General features: G+C 56.1%; 1 protein-coding gene across 1 annotated transcript in view; it reads right to left on the reverse strand.

Moving 5' to 3' along the window:
* Positions 1-602: 602 nt before the first annotated feature.
* The window catches only part of LOC143942490 (GON-4-like protein), a 41026-nt gene continuing 27374 nt past the window's right edge, over positions 603-14254 (reverse strand). Inside the window, 11 exon segments of the mRNA XM_077463798.1 lie at positions 603-1122; positions 11437-11487; positions 11489-11539; positions 11725-11803; positions 11805-12139; positions 12142-12185; positions 12267-12305; positions 12308-12320; positions 12397-12437; positions 12440-12509; positions 12887-13003. Coding sequence (XP_077319924.1) covers positions 979-1122; positions 11437-11487; positions 11489-11539; positions 11725-11803; positions 11805-12139; positions 12142-12185; positions 12267-12305; positions 12308-12320; positions 12397-12437; positions 12440-12509; positions 12887-13003 — 984 coding nt within the window. The 3' untranslated portion in view covers positions 603-978.

The raw sequence follows: 14254 nt of genomic DNA on the forward strand, positions 1-14254 counted from the left end.
CCATCTTCCTGATCTACGACATCTCTGTGGGGGGGCGCCCGCCCAAGCTTCCCATCTGCCTGATGTACGACCTCTCGGGGGGGGGGGGGGGACAAGATTCCTAATCCACAACCTCTATATGGGGGGGAGGGGCCTGAGCATCTCATCTTCCTAATCTATGACCTCTATGGGGGGGACCCCAAAGCTTCCCATCTTCCTCATCTACAACTTCTCTGGGACACTCTCTCTCTCTTCCCCTCCCCCCACGTGTCCCACCTTCTTCACTTATGACCTCTCTGGCATCTTTTAGAATCTTCAGCATTTTACAATTTCAGATGCCTTCACCCCCCCCCCCCCCCATGCACTGCAATTCTGGTTCCTGGAGGGGGGGGTGGAGCCAGACATCTGGACACTCCCAGCAGTGTTGAATTCTGATGGAAGGGTAAACGTCACAAAATCAGAATGCAGGAATGAAATCTTCGCTCTCTAGATGATCGTCCTCAGTCGTAGATGGAGTCTCTGCGCACGGTGATGAACCGCAGGCGCTGCGACAATTCCTGCATGACTGGTATAGAAAAGACTAATATGCAAGTGCAGGAAAGGAACAAACCCGGATGCAGGAATTATGATCACCCAGAAACCGACAATTTAATGTCACAAATAATATATCCTAAAAACAATCTGTACAAATATCACGTGTCCATGTCATAGTGATCCCCTCAGAGTAGGCGGATCCATTCCTGATCCCCCTCAGAGTGGGCATGTCCATGTCATAGTGATCCCCTCAGAGTGGGCATGTCCATGTCATAGTGATCCCCTCAGAGGGGGGGGTGTCCATGTCATAGTGATCCCCCTCAGAGTGGGTGTGTCCATGTCATAGTGATCCCCTCAGAGGGGGGGGTGTCCATGTCATAGTGATCCCCCTCAGAGTGGGTGTGTCCATGTCATAGTGCTTCTGCCCAGAGTGGGCGTGTCCATACTGTATCGCTCATCCTTATACTAATCCTCCTCAGACTGGGCAGCTTCCGGTTCAGACACAGTCTCCTCCATCACGACAGCATCTTCCTCTTCCTCCTCCTCGTCTGAACTGGTAACACAGCCCGTCTGGAAGAGACTGACCAGTTCCCGGAATCTCTGAGCCACCTGCCGGGAGGAAGAAGAAGAATTAAGGTCACCTTTACACCATGAAAATTTAGGACTTTGGCCATACATAATCCCTCCCACTCCCAGCATGCCTCAGTTCTGTAGCAAGCAATGGCGGGTCATGAGAACAGATGGGATCTACGCCGAAAACAGAATTGGACGTGATCTCAGGGAAGTACAGTCAGGTCCATAAATATTGGGACACGGACACAATTCTAATCTTGTTGGCTCCATACACCACCACAATGGATTTGAAATGAAACCAACAAGATGAGCTTCACCTGAAGACTTCCAGCTTTAATTTGATGTATTTACATCCCCATCAGGTGTAGGAATTACAGCAGTTTGTATATGTGCCTCCCACCAAAAGTAATGGGACAAATGGCTGCTCAGCTGTTCCATGGCCATGTGTGTGTTATTCCCTCATTATCACATTTATAAAAGGAGCAGATAAAAGGTCCAGGAGGAGTTCATTTCAAGTGCCATTTGGAATCTATTGCTGTCAACTCTCAATATGAGATCCAAAGAGCTGTCAGTATCAGTGAAGCCATCATTAGGCTGAAAAAAACCAACCCATCAGAGAGATAGCAAAAATATTAGGTGTGGCCAAATCAACTATTTGGAACATCCTTAAAAAGAAAGAATGCATCGGTGAGCTCAGCGGAACCAAAAGACCCAGAAGACCACAGAAAACAACTTGTGGATGACCGAAGAATTCTTTCCCTGGTATAGAAAACGCCCTTCACAACAGTTGGCCAGATCAAGAACCCTCTCCAGGAGGTAGGTGTATGTGTGTCAAAGTCACCAATCAGGAGAAGACTTCACCAGAGTGAATACAGAGGGGTCACCACAAGATGTAAACCATTGATGTGCCTCAAACACAGGAAGGCCAGATTAGAGTTTACCAAACAACATCTAAAAAAAGCCTTCCCAGTTCTGGAACAACATCCTCTGGACAGAGGAGACCGAGATCAGCTTGTACCAGAGTGATGGGGAGAGAAGAGTATGGAGAAGGAAAGGAGCTGCTTGTGATCCAAAGCACACCACCTCATCAGTGAAGCATGGTGGTGGTAGTGTCATGGCGTGGGCATGTATGGCTGCCAATGTGACTGGTTCTCTTGTATTTATTGATGATGTGACTGCTGACAGAAGCAGCCGGATGAATTCTGAAGTGTTCCGGGGAATATTATCGGCTCATAGTCAGCAAAATGCTTCAGAACTCATTGGACGGAACTTCACAGTGCAGATGGACAATGACCCGAAGCAACCAGTTTTTTTTAAGGGAACGAAGTGGAATGTTATGCAATGGCCAAGTCAATCACCTGACCTGAATCCGATCGAGCGTGCATTTCACTTGCTGAAGACAAAACTGCAGGGAAAATGCCCCAAGAACAGGCAGGAACTGAAGACCGTAGAGGCCTGGCAGAGCATCACCGGGGATGAAGCCCAGCGGTGATGTCTCGGCCTTCCAGACTTCAGCCTGTAATTGACTGCAAAGAATCTGCAACCAAGTATTAAAAAGGGAAAGTTTGCTTTTGGTCCCTTAAAATATGGGAGGCACCTATACAACCATTGTAATTCCTACACCGTTCACCTGATTGGGATGTAAAATACCCTCAAATTAAAGCTGAAAATCTTCAGGTAAAGTACATCATCTTGTTTGTTTTATTTCAAATCCCTTGTGGTGGTGTATGGAGCCAACAAGATTAGAGTTGTGCCCATGTCCCAATATTTATGGGCCTGACTGTATTCTGGAATATTGGGACATCTAACTTATGGATGGCAAACAGAGCAACATCCAGCCAACCAGTCCACGATGACCAACCAAGAAATGCCTGAAGAACATTCTAACTCAAGCCAGCATTACACGAGACCCGAATGTCCACCTGGAAGCCTTCCATATCCAAAATACAGATACCGGAGGCCAAGGAGCAGAAGAACCTGAGAGGAGTTATGACAGGGAAAGGAGGAATCTGCGCTTGGTCATATGACTGAAGAGTTGTCAAATCCAGCTGCTTGTCTTATAGGGACCATCAGGAATGATGAACAAGGAGTCAGACTACTGAAAGGAAGAAGATGAAGCCGACAGAGAAAGTTTTAAGAGTCAATGGAGAGAAATGTTCAGGATCAGGACTGAGCGGGTAGAACAAATGTCCTGGGTAAGAAGACCAAAAAAAAAACACCACATTAGGAAGAAAGGAGGTCGTTGGGCCTCATCTTTGTGTAGCACAGGAATGGGTTCTTTATATGTTAGGGGCGCCAACTTAGACTGGTCAAACTGTGCGGCAATAAGAAGGCAGCCTTGCCAGTAAGGGTAGGCAGGGGAGATTGATTTCGGGTTCAAAGAGATTTTGAAACTTCAATTTTTTTTTTTTTTTATATCAGTTTCTGAAGAAATGGCAGAACCGGGATGAGATCCCAGAGCATCACCGAGGAAGACCCAGGAGGATGGCCTTCATCAGGGAGGGAGAGACCAGCAGTTCCTGAAAAAGAAGCCACTAAGACGGGTATTTTTCTGGAACCCAAAATGAAGCATTCCATACTGGAGAACTTCCTGCGATGGAATGTCCATGTTTCCATGAGTAGAAAATGTCTTGGGTGTCACTGGGAGTAAAGAGTGCCCCCACCACTGGTGTCCGGGGGGGGAGGAATAGTGCCCCCACCACTGGTGTCCGGGGGGGAGGAGGAATAGTGCCCCCACCACTGGTGTCCGGGGGGGGAGGAGGAATAGTGCCTCCACCACTGGTGTCCGGGGGGGAGGAGGAATAGTGCCTCCACCACTGGTGTCCGGGGGGGAGGAGGAATAGTGCCCCCCACCACTGGTGTCCGGGGGGGAGGAGGAATAGTGCCCCCCCACCACTGGTGTCCGGGGGGGAGGAGGAATAGTGCCTCCACCACTGGTGTCCGGGGGGGAGGAGGAATAGTGCCTCCACCACTGGTGTCCGGGGGGAGGGAGGAATAGTGCCTCCACCACTGGTGTCCGGGGGGGAGGAGGAATAGTGCCCCCCCACCACTGGTGTCCGGGGGGAGGAGGAATAGTGCCCCCCCACCACTGGTGTCCGGGGGGGAGGAGGAATAGTGCCCCCCCACCACTGGTGTCCGGGGGGGAGGAGGAATAGTGCCCCCCACCACTGGTGTCCGGGGGGGAGGAGGAATAGTGCCCCCCCACCACTGGTGTCCGGGGGGAGGAGGAATAGTGCCCCCCCACCACTGGTGTCCGGGGGGGAGGAGGAATAGTGCCCCCCCACCACTGGTGTCCGGGGGGGAGGAGGAATAGTGCCCCCCCACCACTGGTGTCCGGGGGGGAGGAGGAATAGTGCCCCCCCACCACTGGTGTCCGGGGGGAGGAGGAATAGTGCCCCCCCACCACTGGTGTCCGGGGGGAGGAGGAATAGTGCCCCCACCACTGGTGTCCGGCGGGAGGAATAGTGCCCCCACCACTGGTGTCCGGGCGGGGAGGAATAGTGCCCCCACCACTGGTGTCCGGCGGGGAGGAATAGTGCCCCCACCACTGGTGTCCGGGGGGAGGAATAGTGCCCCCACCACTGGTGTCCGGGGGGGAGGAATAGTGCCCCCACCACTGGTGTCCGGGGGGAGGAATAGTGCCCCCACCACTGGTGTCCGGGGGGGGAGGAATAGTGCCCCCACCACTGGTGTCCGGGGGGGAGGAATAGTGCCCCCACCACTGGTGTCCGGGGGGGAGGAATAGTGCCCCCACCACTGGTGTCCGGGGGGGGGGAGGAATAGTGCCCCCACCACTGGTGTCCGGGGGGGAGGAGGAATAGTGCCCCCACCACTGGTGTCCGGGGGGGAGGAGGAATAGTGCCCCCACCACTGGTGTCCGGGGGGAGGAGAATAGTGCCCCCACCACTGGTGTCCGGGGGGGAGGGAGGAATACTGCCCCCACCACTGGTGTCCGGGGGGGGAGAATACTGCCCCACCACTGTGTCCAGGGGGAGGAATACTGCCCCCACCACTGGTGTCCGGGGGGGGAGGAATACTGCCCCCACCACTGGTGTCCGGGGGGGAGGAATACTGCCCCCACCACTGGTGTCCGGGGGGGGGGGAGGAATACTGCCCCCACCACTGGTGTCCGGGGGGGGGGGGGGAGGAATACTGCCCCCACCACTGGTGTCCGGGGGGGGGGGGGGATACTGCCCCCACCACTGGTGTCCGGGGGGGAGTAAAGAGTGCCCCCACCATGTTTCAACTAAGAGCGATCTGCCTTCAAGGCACAATGGTAGACTTTGAAAAGTAGATTTCCTGACTTTTAGGAGCATAAAAGATAACCGGGTCCAACAGGCCCCTGTCCCTCAGCCAGGCTGCTAAAACCAGCAATCAAGAATGCAGGGTGGTTAATCAGTCCGAGGGACTGAAGATCCTGAGAATCTGGGTGGCCCCATAACGTGTCTGCCAGGACCTGACAAAGACCGAGGGCCATGTTCTTGGAGCAGGGGAAGGGAAGGGGAAGGGAAGGGGGTCACCGCTCCAGGTGGATGTGTGGATACAAGACTTTCCTCAGAAGTGGAACACCGGGTGCAAACTAAGCCTATAGCAAAAAAGGGAAGTTCTGGACAGCCGCACTCCAGAATAAAGCCTCTATTGTAAAAAATCCAACAGATAAAAGCTACAGCAAAAATATGGGACAAACGGCTGACGCATTTCACACTTTTACATGTGAAACTCGTCCGTTTGTCCTATTACGATTTTCCCAACCAGAATAAGATTGGCTTCTCGAGTTTCTTCCTGGCTGATGTAATCCAGTGGCGTGATGTCGTCCAGTGAAATCCTGGTCAGATGACTTTGCTGGAGTTTCTAGGCGGCATACTTCCCAGGTCTGCCATATCGCTAATTGCCCTGAGAATATTGATGATGAAGACTAAATCCAATGAAAAGTCCTTGTATGGAGACGATATCTTGGAGTCTAGGACCAGGCAGGCTGGAATCCTTTGTGAAAACCATTGCAAGGAAATATTTTCACAATTCCAGTGCAGAACGTGTGACCCACCATGCCGGGACAAGCCTGGTTTTGGTGTTGGGTGTACATGACAATCAGAGGCTGTGCCAGCTTGTCCCACACGGCCGGAATAGAGTTGCAAGGGCATGGAGTGGAACTGGGCATATGGAACTGCCTCGAATGAGAGCACTACTAGGCCCAAGACCTTCCTGTAAAAGTGGAGGATTAGCCGACTCCTGGACTGTAGAGTCCAAACATGAGAGCCGGGAGTCCCAAGTTTTTCCAGGGAGGGAAAACCTCAGAGAGGGCTGTATCCAGGATCAAACCCAGGTCCAATCGATGAGATGGTTCTAGCACAGACTTAAAGTGGTTGTAAACCCTTACAAACCACTTTGACCTACAGGGTGAGCCTAGATTAAGACTTACCTGTAGGCCCAAGAAATATCTCCTAAACCTACACGGTTTAGGAGATATTTGCTGAAAGACAGGCACCGCTGTCTACCGCGCATGCACCATAGGACAGCGGTGCGCATGCACCATAGGACAGCGGTGCGCATGCGCACTGAGCGCGCCGCAGTTAACGGCGATATGCCGCGCATATCCCATGTGCATGCGCAGGAGTGACATCATTGCGGCTCTGACGAATGACAGCACCGGAGCAGCGAGACCCACCAAGAGATGGATGCTCTGGACTACAGGGGACAGCGGTGACATCACTGGCTCCTGTGTCAGGTAAGTGACACATAATGGACTACTATGCGATGTGATGCGATGCGATGCATAGTAGTCCATTATGCTTTACCTTTGCAGGAAATCAGAGAGGAAACCCATCAGGGTTTACTTCCTCTTTAAGATCCATCCAAATCTCTCTCTTTTGTCTGCGCAGTCTATTGGCCGAGAGTCAACTGTTCCCTCAGAAGATAGATCTGGATATTCCACTATGGGGATGCCCCGAGGGCAAAGAACGACAAGAACAGGGGCTAGCACCTCAGTAAAGAGTCAATGTGCAGTGGACAGGCCAAATGAGGAGAAGGGGAGGGGGCAACACATTAGTAATGTAGCAGGACCACTGCAAAGGCAGGTAGTGATTAACCTGGAAAGAAGACATTGGTTGGCACCGATAGCCACAGAGGCCAGGTGACCTCCAGCATGAAGGTGTCTGACCTGGTGAACTCCATGTGGAATTTTCTGCCCAGAGAAAGAGAACCTTAGATGTGAGGTGGATCTAAAGCTAGAATGTGACCAGATACTCCAAGTTGTGAGTCTCTGCCAATTTCAAACAGTTCAGGATGATGGTTTGTAAGGTCTAGATCAGGGGTCTCAAACTTCCTAAACAAAGGGCGAGTTTACTGTCCTTCAGACTTTAGGGGCCGAACTGTGGGCAGTGGAAGTGAAAAATGTCTTGGGGGTCACTGGGAGTAAAGAGTGCCCCCACCACTGGAGTCCGGGGGGAGGAATAGTGCCCCCACCACTGGAGTCCGGGGGAGAATAGTGCCCCCACCACTGGAGTCCGGGGGGAGGAATAGTGCCCCCACCACTGGAGTCCGGGGGAGGAATAGTGCCCCCACCACTGGAGTCCGGGGGAGGAATAGTGCCCCCACCACTGGAGTCCGGGGGGAGGAAATAGTGCCCCCACACTGGAGTCCGGGGGAGGAATAGTGCCCCCACCACTGGAGTCCGGGGGGAGGAATAGTGCCCCCCCACCACTGGAGTCCGGGGGGAGGAATAGTGCCCCCCCACCACTGGTGTCGAGGGGGGGGGGGAGTAGTGCCGAGGGGGGAGGAATAGTGCCCCCACCACTGGTGTCGAGGGGGGGGGAATAGTGCCCCCACCACTGGTGTCGAGGGGGGGGGAGGGAATAGTGCCGAGGGGGAGGAATAGTGCCCCCACCACTGGTGTCGAGGGGGGGGGGGGAATAGTGCCCCCACACTGGAGTCCGGGGGGAGGAATAGTGCCCCCACCACTGGAGTCCGGGGGGAGGAATAGTGCCCCCACCACTGGAGTCCGGGGGGAGGAATAGTGCCCCCCCACCACTGGAGTCCGGGGGAGGGAATAGTGCCCCCCCACCACTGGAGTCCGGGGGGAGGAATAGTGCCCCCCCACCACTGGAGTCCGGGGGGAGGAATAGTGCCCCCCCACCACTGGTGTCGAGGGGGGGGGGGGGGGGGGAGTAGTGCCGAGGGGGGAGGAATAGTGCCCCCACCACTGGTGTCGAGGGGGGGGGAATAGTGCCCCCACCACTGGTGTCGAGGGGGGGGGGGAATAGTGCCGAGGGGGAGGAATAGTGCCCCCACCACTGGTGTCGAGGGGGGGGGGGAATAGTGCCCCCACCACTGGAGTCCGGGGGGAGGAATAGTGCCCCCACCACTGGAGTCCGGGGGGAGGAATAGTGCCCCCACCACTGGAGTCCGGGGGGAGGAATAGTGCCCCCCCACACTGGTGTCGGGGGGGGGGGGGGGAATAGTGCCCCCACTACTGGTGTCGAGGGGGGGGGGGGGGAGTAGTGCCGAGGGGGGAGGAATAGTGCCCCCACCACTGGTGTCGAGGGGGGGGGGGAATAGTGCCCCACCACTGGTGTCGAGGGGGGGGAATAGTGCCGAGGGGGGAGGAATAGTGCCCCCACCACTGGTGTCGAGGGGGGGGGAATAGTGCCCCCACCACTGGTGTCGAGGGGGGAGGGGAATAGTGCCGAGGGGGGAGGAATAGTGCCCCCACCACTGGTGTCGAGGGGGGGGGGGAATAGTGCCCCCACCACTGGAGTCCGGGGGAGGATAGTGCCCCCACCACTGGAGTCCGGGGGGAGGAATAGTGCCCCCACCACTGGAGTCCGGGGGGAGGAATAGTGCCCCCCCACCACTGGTGTCGGGGGGGGGGGGGGAATAGTGCCCCCCACTACTGGTGTCGAGGGGGGGGGGGGGATAGTGCCGAGGGGGGAGGAATAGTGCCCCCACCACTGGTGTCGAGGGGGGGGGGGGAATAGTGCCCCCACCACTGGTGTCGAGGGGGGGGGGAATAGTGCCGAGGGGGGCGGAATAGTGCCCCCACCACTGGTGTCGAGGGGGGGGGGGGGGGGAATAGTGCCCCCACCACTGGTATCGAGGGGGGGGGGGGGAATAGTGCCCCCACCACTGGTTTCAGGGGGAGGAAAGAGTGCATTATCTTTGGTATTGGGGGGAAGAAATGGTGCCCCATTGTTGGGGTCAGTGGAAGGAATAGTACCGTATAAAAGGCAAGCAAAGGACTGTATCCAACCTCAGTTTGGAGACTGCTAGTTCAGATGGTCGGGTGCTACATGGTCTCCTGCAGCAGAGGGTTGTCCAGATACCCCACAAAATGTCCTGGGAGCCCAGCAAGGCCAGCCCATTGGTGAACTCTTGAGGAAGGGCAGCCCCACACATGAAAGCACTTGAGACCCACAGCAAAGGAATCACCGAAGTGCTAAAAAGATACAAGTACACATCCTGGATGTCCACAAAGGTCAGAAGTCCCCCAATGAAGGGATATGGCAGAGCTGGGTAGGTATGGTGGAGATTCTGGGCCCCAATGAAGGGATTTGGGAGGCCTGGTAGGTATGGTTCATTCTGGGCTCCAATGACCTGGGAGGTATGGTAGCGTTTCCGGGCCCCAGTGAAGGGATGTGGCAGAGCTGGGTAGGTATGGGGGGGGGGGGGGGGGGGGAGTATCCGGGCCCCAGTGAAGGGATATGGCAGAGCTGGGTAGGTATGGGGGAGTATCCGGCCCCAGTGAAGGGATATGGCAGAGCTGGGTAGGTATGGGGGAGTATCCGGCCCCAGTGAAGGGATTTGGCAGAGCTGGGTAGGTATGGGGGGGAGTATCCGGGCCCCAGTGAAGGGATATGGCAGAGCTGGGTAGGTATGGGGGAGTATCCGGGCCCCAGTGAAGGGATTTGGCAGAGCGGGGTAGGTATGGGGGAGTTTCCGTGCCCCAATGAAGGGATATGGCAGAGCTGGGTACGGTATGGTGGAGTTTCCGGCCCCAATGAAGGGATATGGCAGAGCGGGTAGGTATGGGGGAGTTTCCGGGCCCCTGTGAAGGGATTGGCAGAGCTGGGTAGGTATGGGGGGGAGTTCTGGGCCCCAGTGAAGGGCTATGGCAGAGCTGGGTAGGTTTGGGGAGTTTCTGGGCCCCAGTGAAGGGATTTGGCAGAGCTGGGTAGGTATGGGGGAGTTTCCGGGCCCCAGTGAAGGGATATGGCAGAGCTGGGTAGGTATGGGGGAGTTTCCGGGCCCAGTGAAGGGATTTGGAAGAGCTGGGTAGGGTATGGTGGAGTTCCGGGCCCAGTGAAGGGATATGGCAGAGCTGGGTAGGTATGGGGGAGTTTCCGGGCCCCAGGTGAAGGGATTTGGCAGAGCTGGGTAGGTATGGGGGAGGTTTCCGGCGGCCCCATGTGAAGGGATTTGGAAGAGCTGGGTAGGTATGGGGGAGTATCCGGGCCCCTGTGAAGGGATTTGGAAGAGCTGGGTAGGTATGGGGAGTATCCGGGCCCCTGTGAAGGGATTGGAAGAGCTGGGTAGGTATGGGGGGAGTATCCGGGCCCCAGTGAAGGGATTTGGCAGAGCTGGGTAGGTATGGGGGAGTATCCGGGCCCCTGTGAAGGGATTTGGAAGAGCTGGGTAGGTATGGGGGAGTATCCGGGCCCCAGTGAAGGGATCTGGCAGAGCTGGGTAGGTATGGGGGAGTATCCGGGCCCCAGTGAAGGGATTTGGCAGAGCTGGGTAGGTATGGGGGAGTATCCGGGCCCCTGTGAAGGGATTTGGAAGAGCTGGGTAGGTATGGGGGGAGTATCCGGGCCCCAGTGAAGGGATTTGGCAGAGCTGGGTAGGTATGGGGGAGTATCTGGGCCCCTGTGAAGGGATTTGGAAGAGCTGGGTAGGTATGGGGGGAGTTTCTGGGCCCCAGTGAGGGGATATGGCAGAGCTGGGTAGGTATGGCGGAGTTTCCGGGCCCCAGAGAAGGGGTTTGGCAGAGCTGGGTAGGTATGGGGGAGTTTCCGGGCCCCAGTGAGGGGATTTGGCAGAGCTGGGTAGGTATGGGGGAGTATCTGGGCCCCAGTGAGGGGATTTGGCAGAGCTGGGTAGGTATGGGGGAGTTTCCGGGCCCCAGTGAGGGGATATGGCAGAGCTGGGTAGGGCCTTGAAATAGAAGGTAGAATAGATGCCCCATTTAATGTGATCAGGTTGGAGTAGAGCCCCTGGAAAGGTTCTACCATGGGTGCTGGGGGCTCCTTTCTCCCAGGGGGGCCATAGGCAGGGTGGAAGACACGGAGGGGGCTGAGAGCGGGTTGGGATAACAGACGGGTAACCTTCAGTCATGGCACGGAGTGGGAGGAGTCTCACCTCAGAGGGGCTCTTGTTGCCGAGTTGCTCGGAGACGGCATCGAACGTCTGGGTCATGCGCTCCTCGCTCCTGGCACATGGTGAGGATGACTCGATCCGCCTCCTGCAGAGACACGGGACATCAGAGGACAATCATCGGAGTCATTCACTATGGGGTATGTTCTGCAGGATCACATAGCAACCAGATTTCAGGCGGGACAGCAGCGGTTGGTTGCTATGGATTACTGCAGCTCACCCGAAACATAAATTAAATGGACACACTTTGCTGTCAGCCAATCAGAAAGTCACCTGATGCAGCACCTGCCACCTACCTGGTCCACCAATGACCTTCTCTCCGCTGGAGCTGAGGCGAATATTTTTGGCACACGGTGAGCGTCTGCTCCTCCTGGTCGGCAGATTGGAGGGCGGAGCTCTCATCGTGGGGGTTCGGCTCGCAGAGCGGCGGTGGTGTGGGGCAGCGAGTGGCGCCCTCTGCTGGAGTCCCGGGATTTTCCACACTATTTGGTGCAGGGACCAAATGGGACTGTGGGAGCGCTCACTCTCTTTTTCGGTTGGGGTAGGGGCGGATCCTTCGAGTGTGAGGTCTTCGTGCCCCTCGCAGGGCAGAGCGCCCACCGTCCTTGGCTTGAGTCCGCGGCTTGCTGGCGCCGTCTGTGATGCCTCGCGCATGCAGGGAGGAACGAGATTTGTGGGCGGTTCCAGTGTTGTCCTGTCCTCCCCCGAGCTCTTCAGCAGAGACTTCCCGTCACCTGGATCAGAAGACACGGCATGAGGTGACACGGCCGAGGAGAAGGGACCGCGGGGGAGGGGGAGACGCTTGCCTGACCTACCTGCTGAGCTCTGACGAAACGCGTCTGCCGATCTCTGGAGCGATTGTCACAGGCCTGAGTACAGAACACAGACGTCAGACAGACAGACGGACAGCCATAGGGACCTCATAACAGAGTCACAACCACCTACCTTAGTGCTACAGGGACCACACAGCCGCCTCTTACATCGCTCAGCCTCTGCTCCGCCCCTCCGTCATGACAAGAACACGGGCAGTCCTTCCCGCCCTCCAGCCAATCCACATCCTGCAATCACATACACGCCCCCAAATCAGACCCCAGGGAATGTAGGACCCCAATATCAGGAGCACAGCTATGGAGACCCCGGACTCCCCCCACCTTGTTCTGGGGACCCCAATATCAGCACAGCTATGAGACCCGGACTCCTCCCCCTTGTCCTGGGGACCCCAATATCAGGAGCACAGCTATCAGACCCGGACCCCTTCCCCCTCACCTTATCCAGGGGTCCCCAATATCAGGAGCGCAGCTATCAGACCCCGGACTCTTCCCCCTCACCTTGTCCTGGGGACCCCAATATCAGGAGCACAGGCTATCAGACCCCGGACCCCTCCCCTCACCTTGTCCTGGCTCTGGCCCTCACCTTGTCCTGGCTCTGGCCCTCACTTGTCCTGGCTCTGGCTCGCCTCCTTCCTCCTCTTGTTCCTCTGTGTTGGGGGCACTTTGTTTGGCTCCTCCTCCTCCTCCACTTCCGGTAACGTCACTTCTTCAAATCCATCAAACTACAGAAAACACTTTACTTTATAAACCGACAGACTCCTCCCACTATCACAGACCCCTCCCACTACTGCTGTGTCACCTTCCTCCTCCCACTTTGATCATAGACCCCTCCCACTACTGCTGTCACCTTCCTCCTCCCACTATGATCACAGACCCTCCCACTACTGCTGTGTCACCTTCCCCTTCCCGCTATCACAGACCCCTCCCACTATTATTCTGTCACCTTCGCCCTCCCGCTATTATCACAGACCCCTCCCACTACAATACACAGACCCCTCCCACTACTATTCTGTCACCTTTCCCCCCTCCCACTGCTATTTTCCCACTGCTATTTTGTCACCTTCCCCCTCCTGCTAGGATCACAGACCCCTCCCACTACTATTCTGTCACCTTCCCCCTCCCACTATGATCACAGACCCCTCCCACTACTATTCTGTCACCTTCCTCCTCCTCCCGCTATGATCACAAACCCCTCCCACTACTATTCTGTCACCTTCTCCTCCTCCCGCTATGATCACAGACCCCTCCCACTACTATTGTCACCTTCCTCCTCCTCCCGCTATGCTCACAGACCCCTCCCACTACTATTCTGTCACCTTCCTCCTCCTCCCGCTATGATCACAGACCCCTCCCACTACTATTCTGTCACCTTCCCCCTCCCCACTGCTATTTTGTCACCTTCCCCCTCCTGCTAGGATCACAGACCCCTCCCACTACTATTCTGTCACCTTCCCCCTCCCACTATGATCACAGACCCCTCCCACTACTATTCTGTCACCTTCCTCCTCCTCCCGCTATGATCACAAACCCCTCCCACTACTATTCTGTCACCTTCCTCCTCCTCCCGCTATGATCACAAACCCCTCCCACTACTATTGTCACCTTCCTCCTCCTCCCGCTATGCTCACAGACCCCTCCCACTACTATTCTGTCACCTTCCTCCTCCTCCCGCTATGATCACAGACCCCTCCCACTACTATTGTCACCTTCCTCCTCCTCCCGCTATGATCACAGACCCCTCCCACTACTATTCTGTCACCTTCCTCCTCCTCCCGCTATGATCACAGACCCCTCCCACTACTATTGTCACCTTCCTCCTCCTCCTGCTATGATCACAGACCCCTCCCACTACTATTCTGTCACCTTCCTCCTCCTCCCGCTATGATCACAAACCCCTCCCACTACTATTGTCACCTTCCTCCTCCTCCCGCTATGATCACAGACCCCTCCACTACTATTCTGTCACCTTCCTC

Source organism: Lithobates pipiens, unplaced genomic scaffold (assembly GCF_037356315.1).
Source record: "Lithobates pipiens isolate NorthernLeopardFrog02 unplaced genomic scaffold, aLitPip1_a1.2 Scaffold_30, whole genome shotgun sequence".
NCBI classification, from domain to species: domain Eukaryota; kingdom Metazoa; phylum Chordata; class Amphibia; order Anura; family Ranidae; genus Lithobates; species Lithobates pipiens.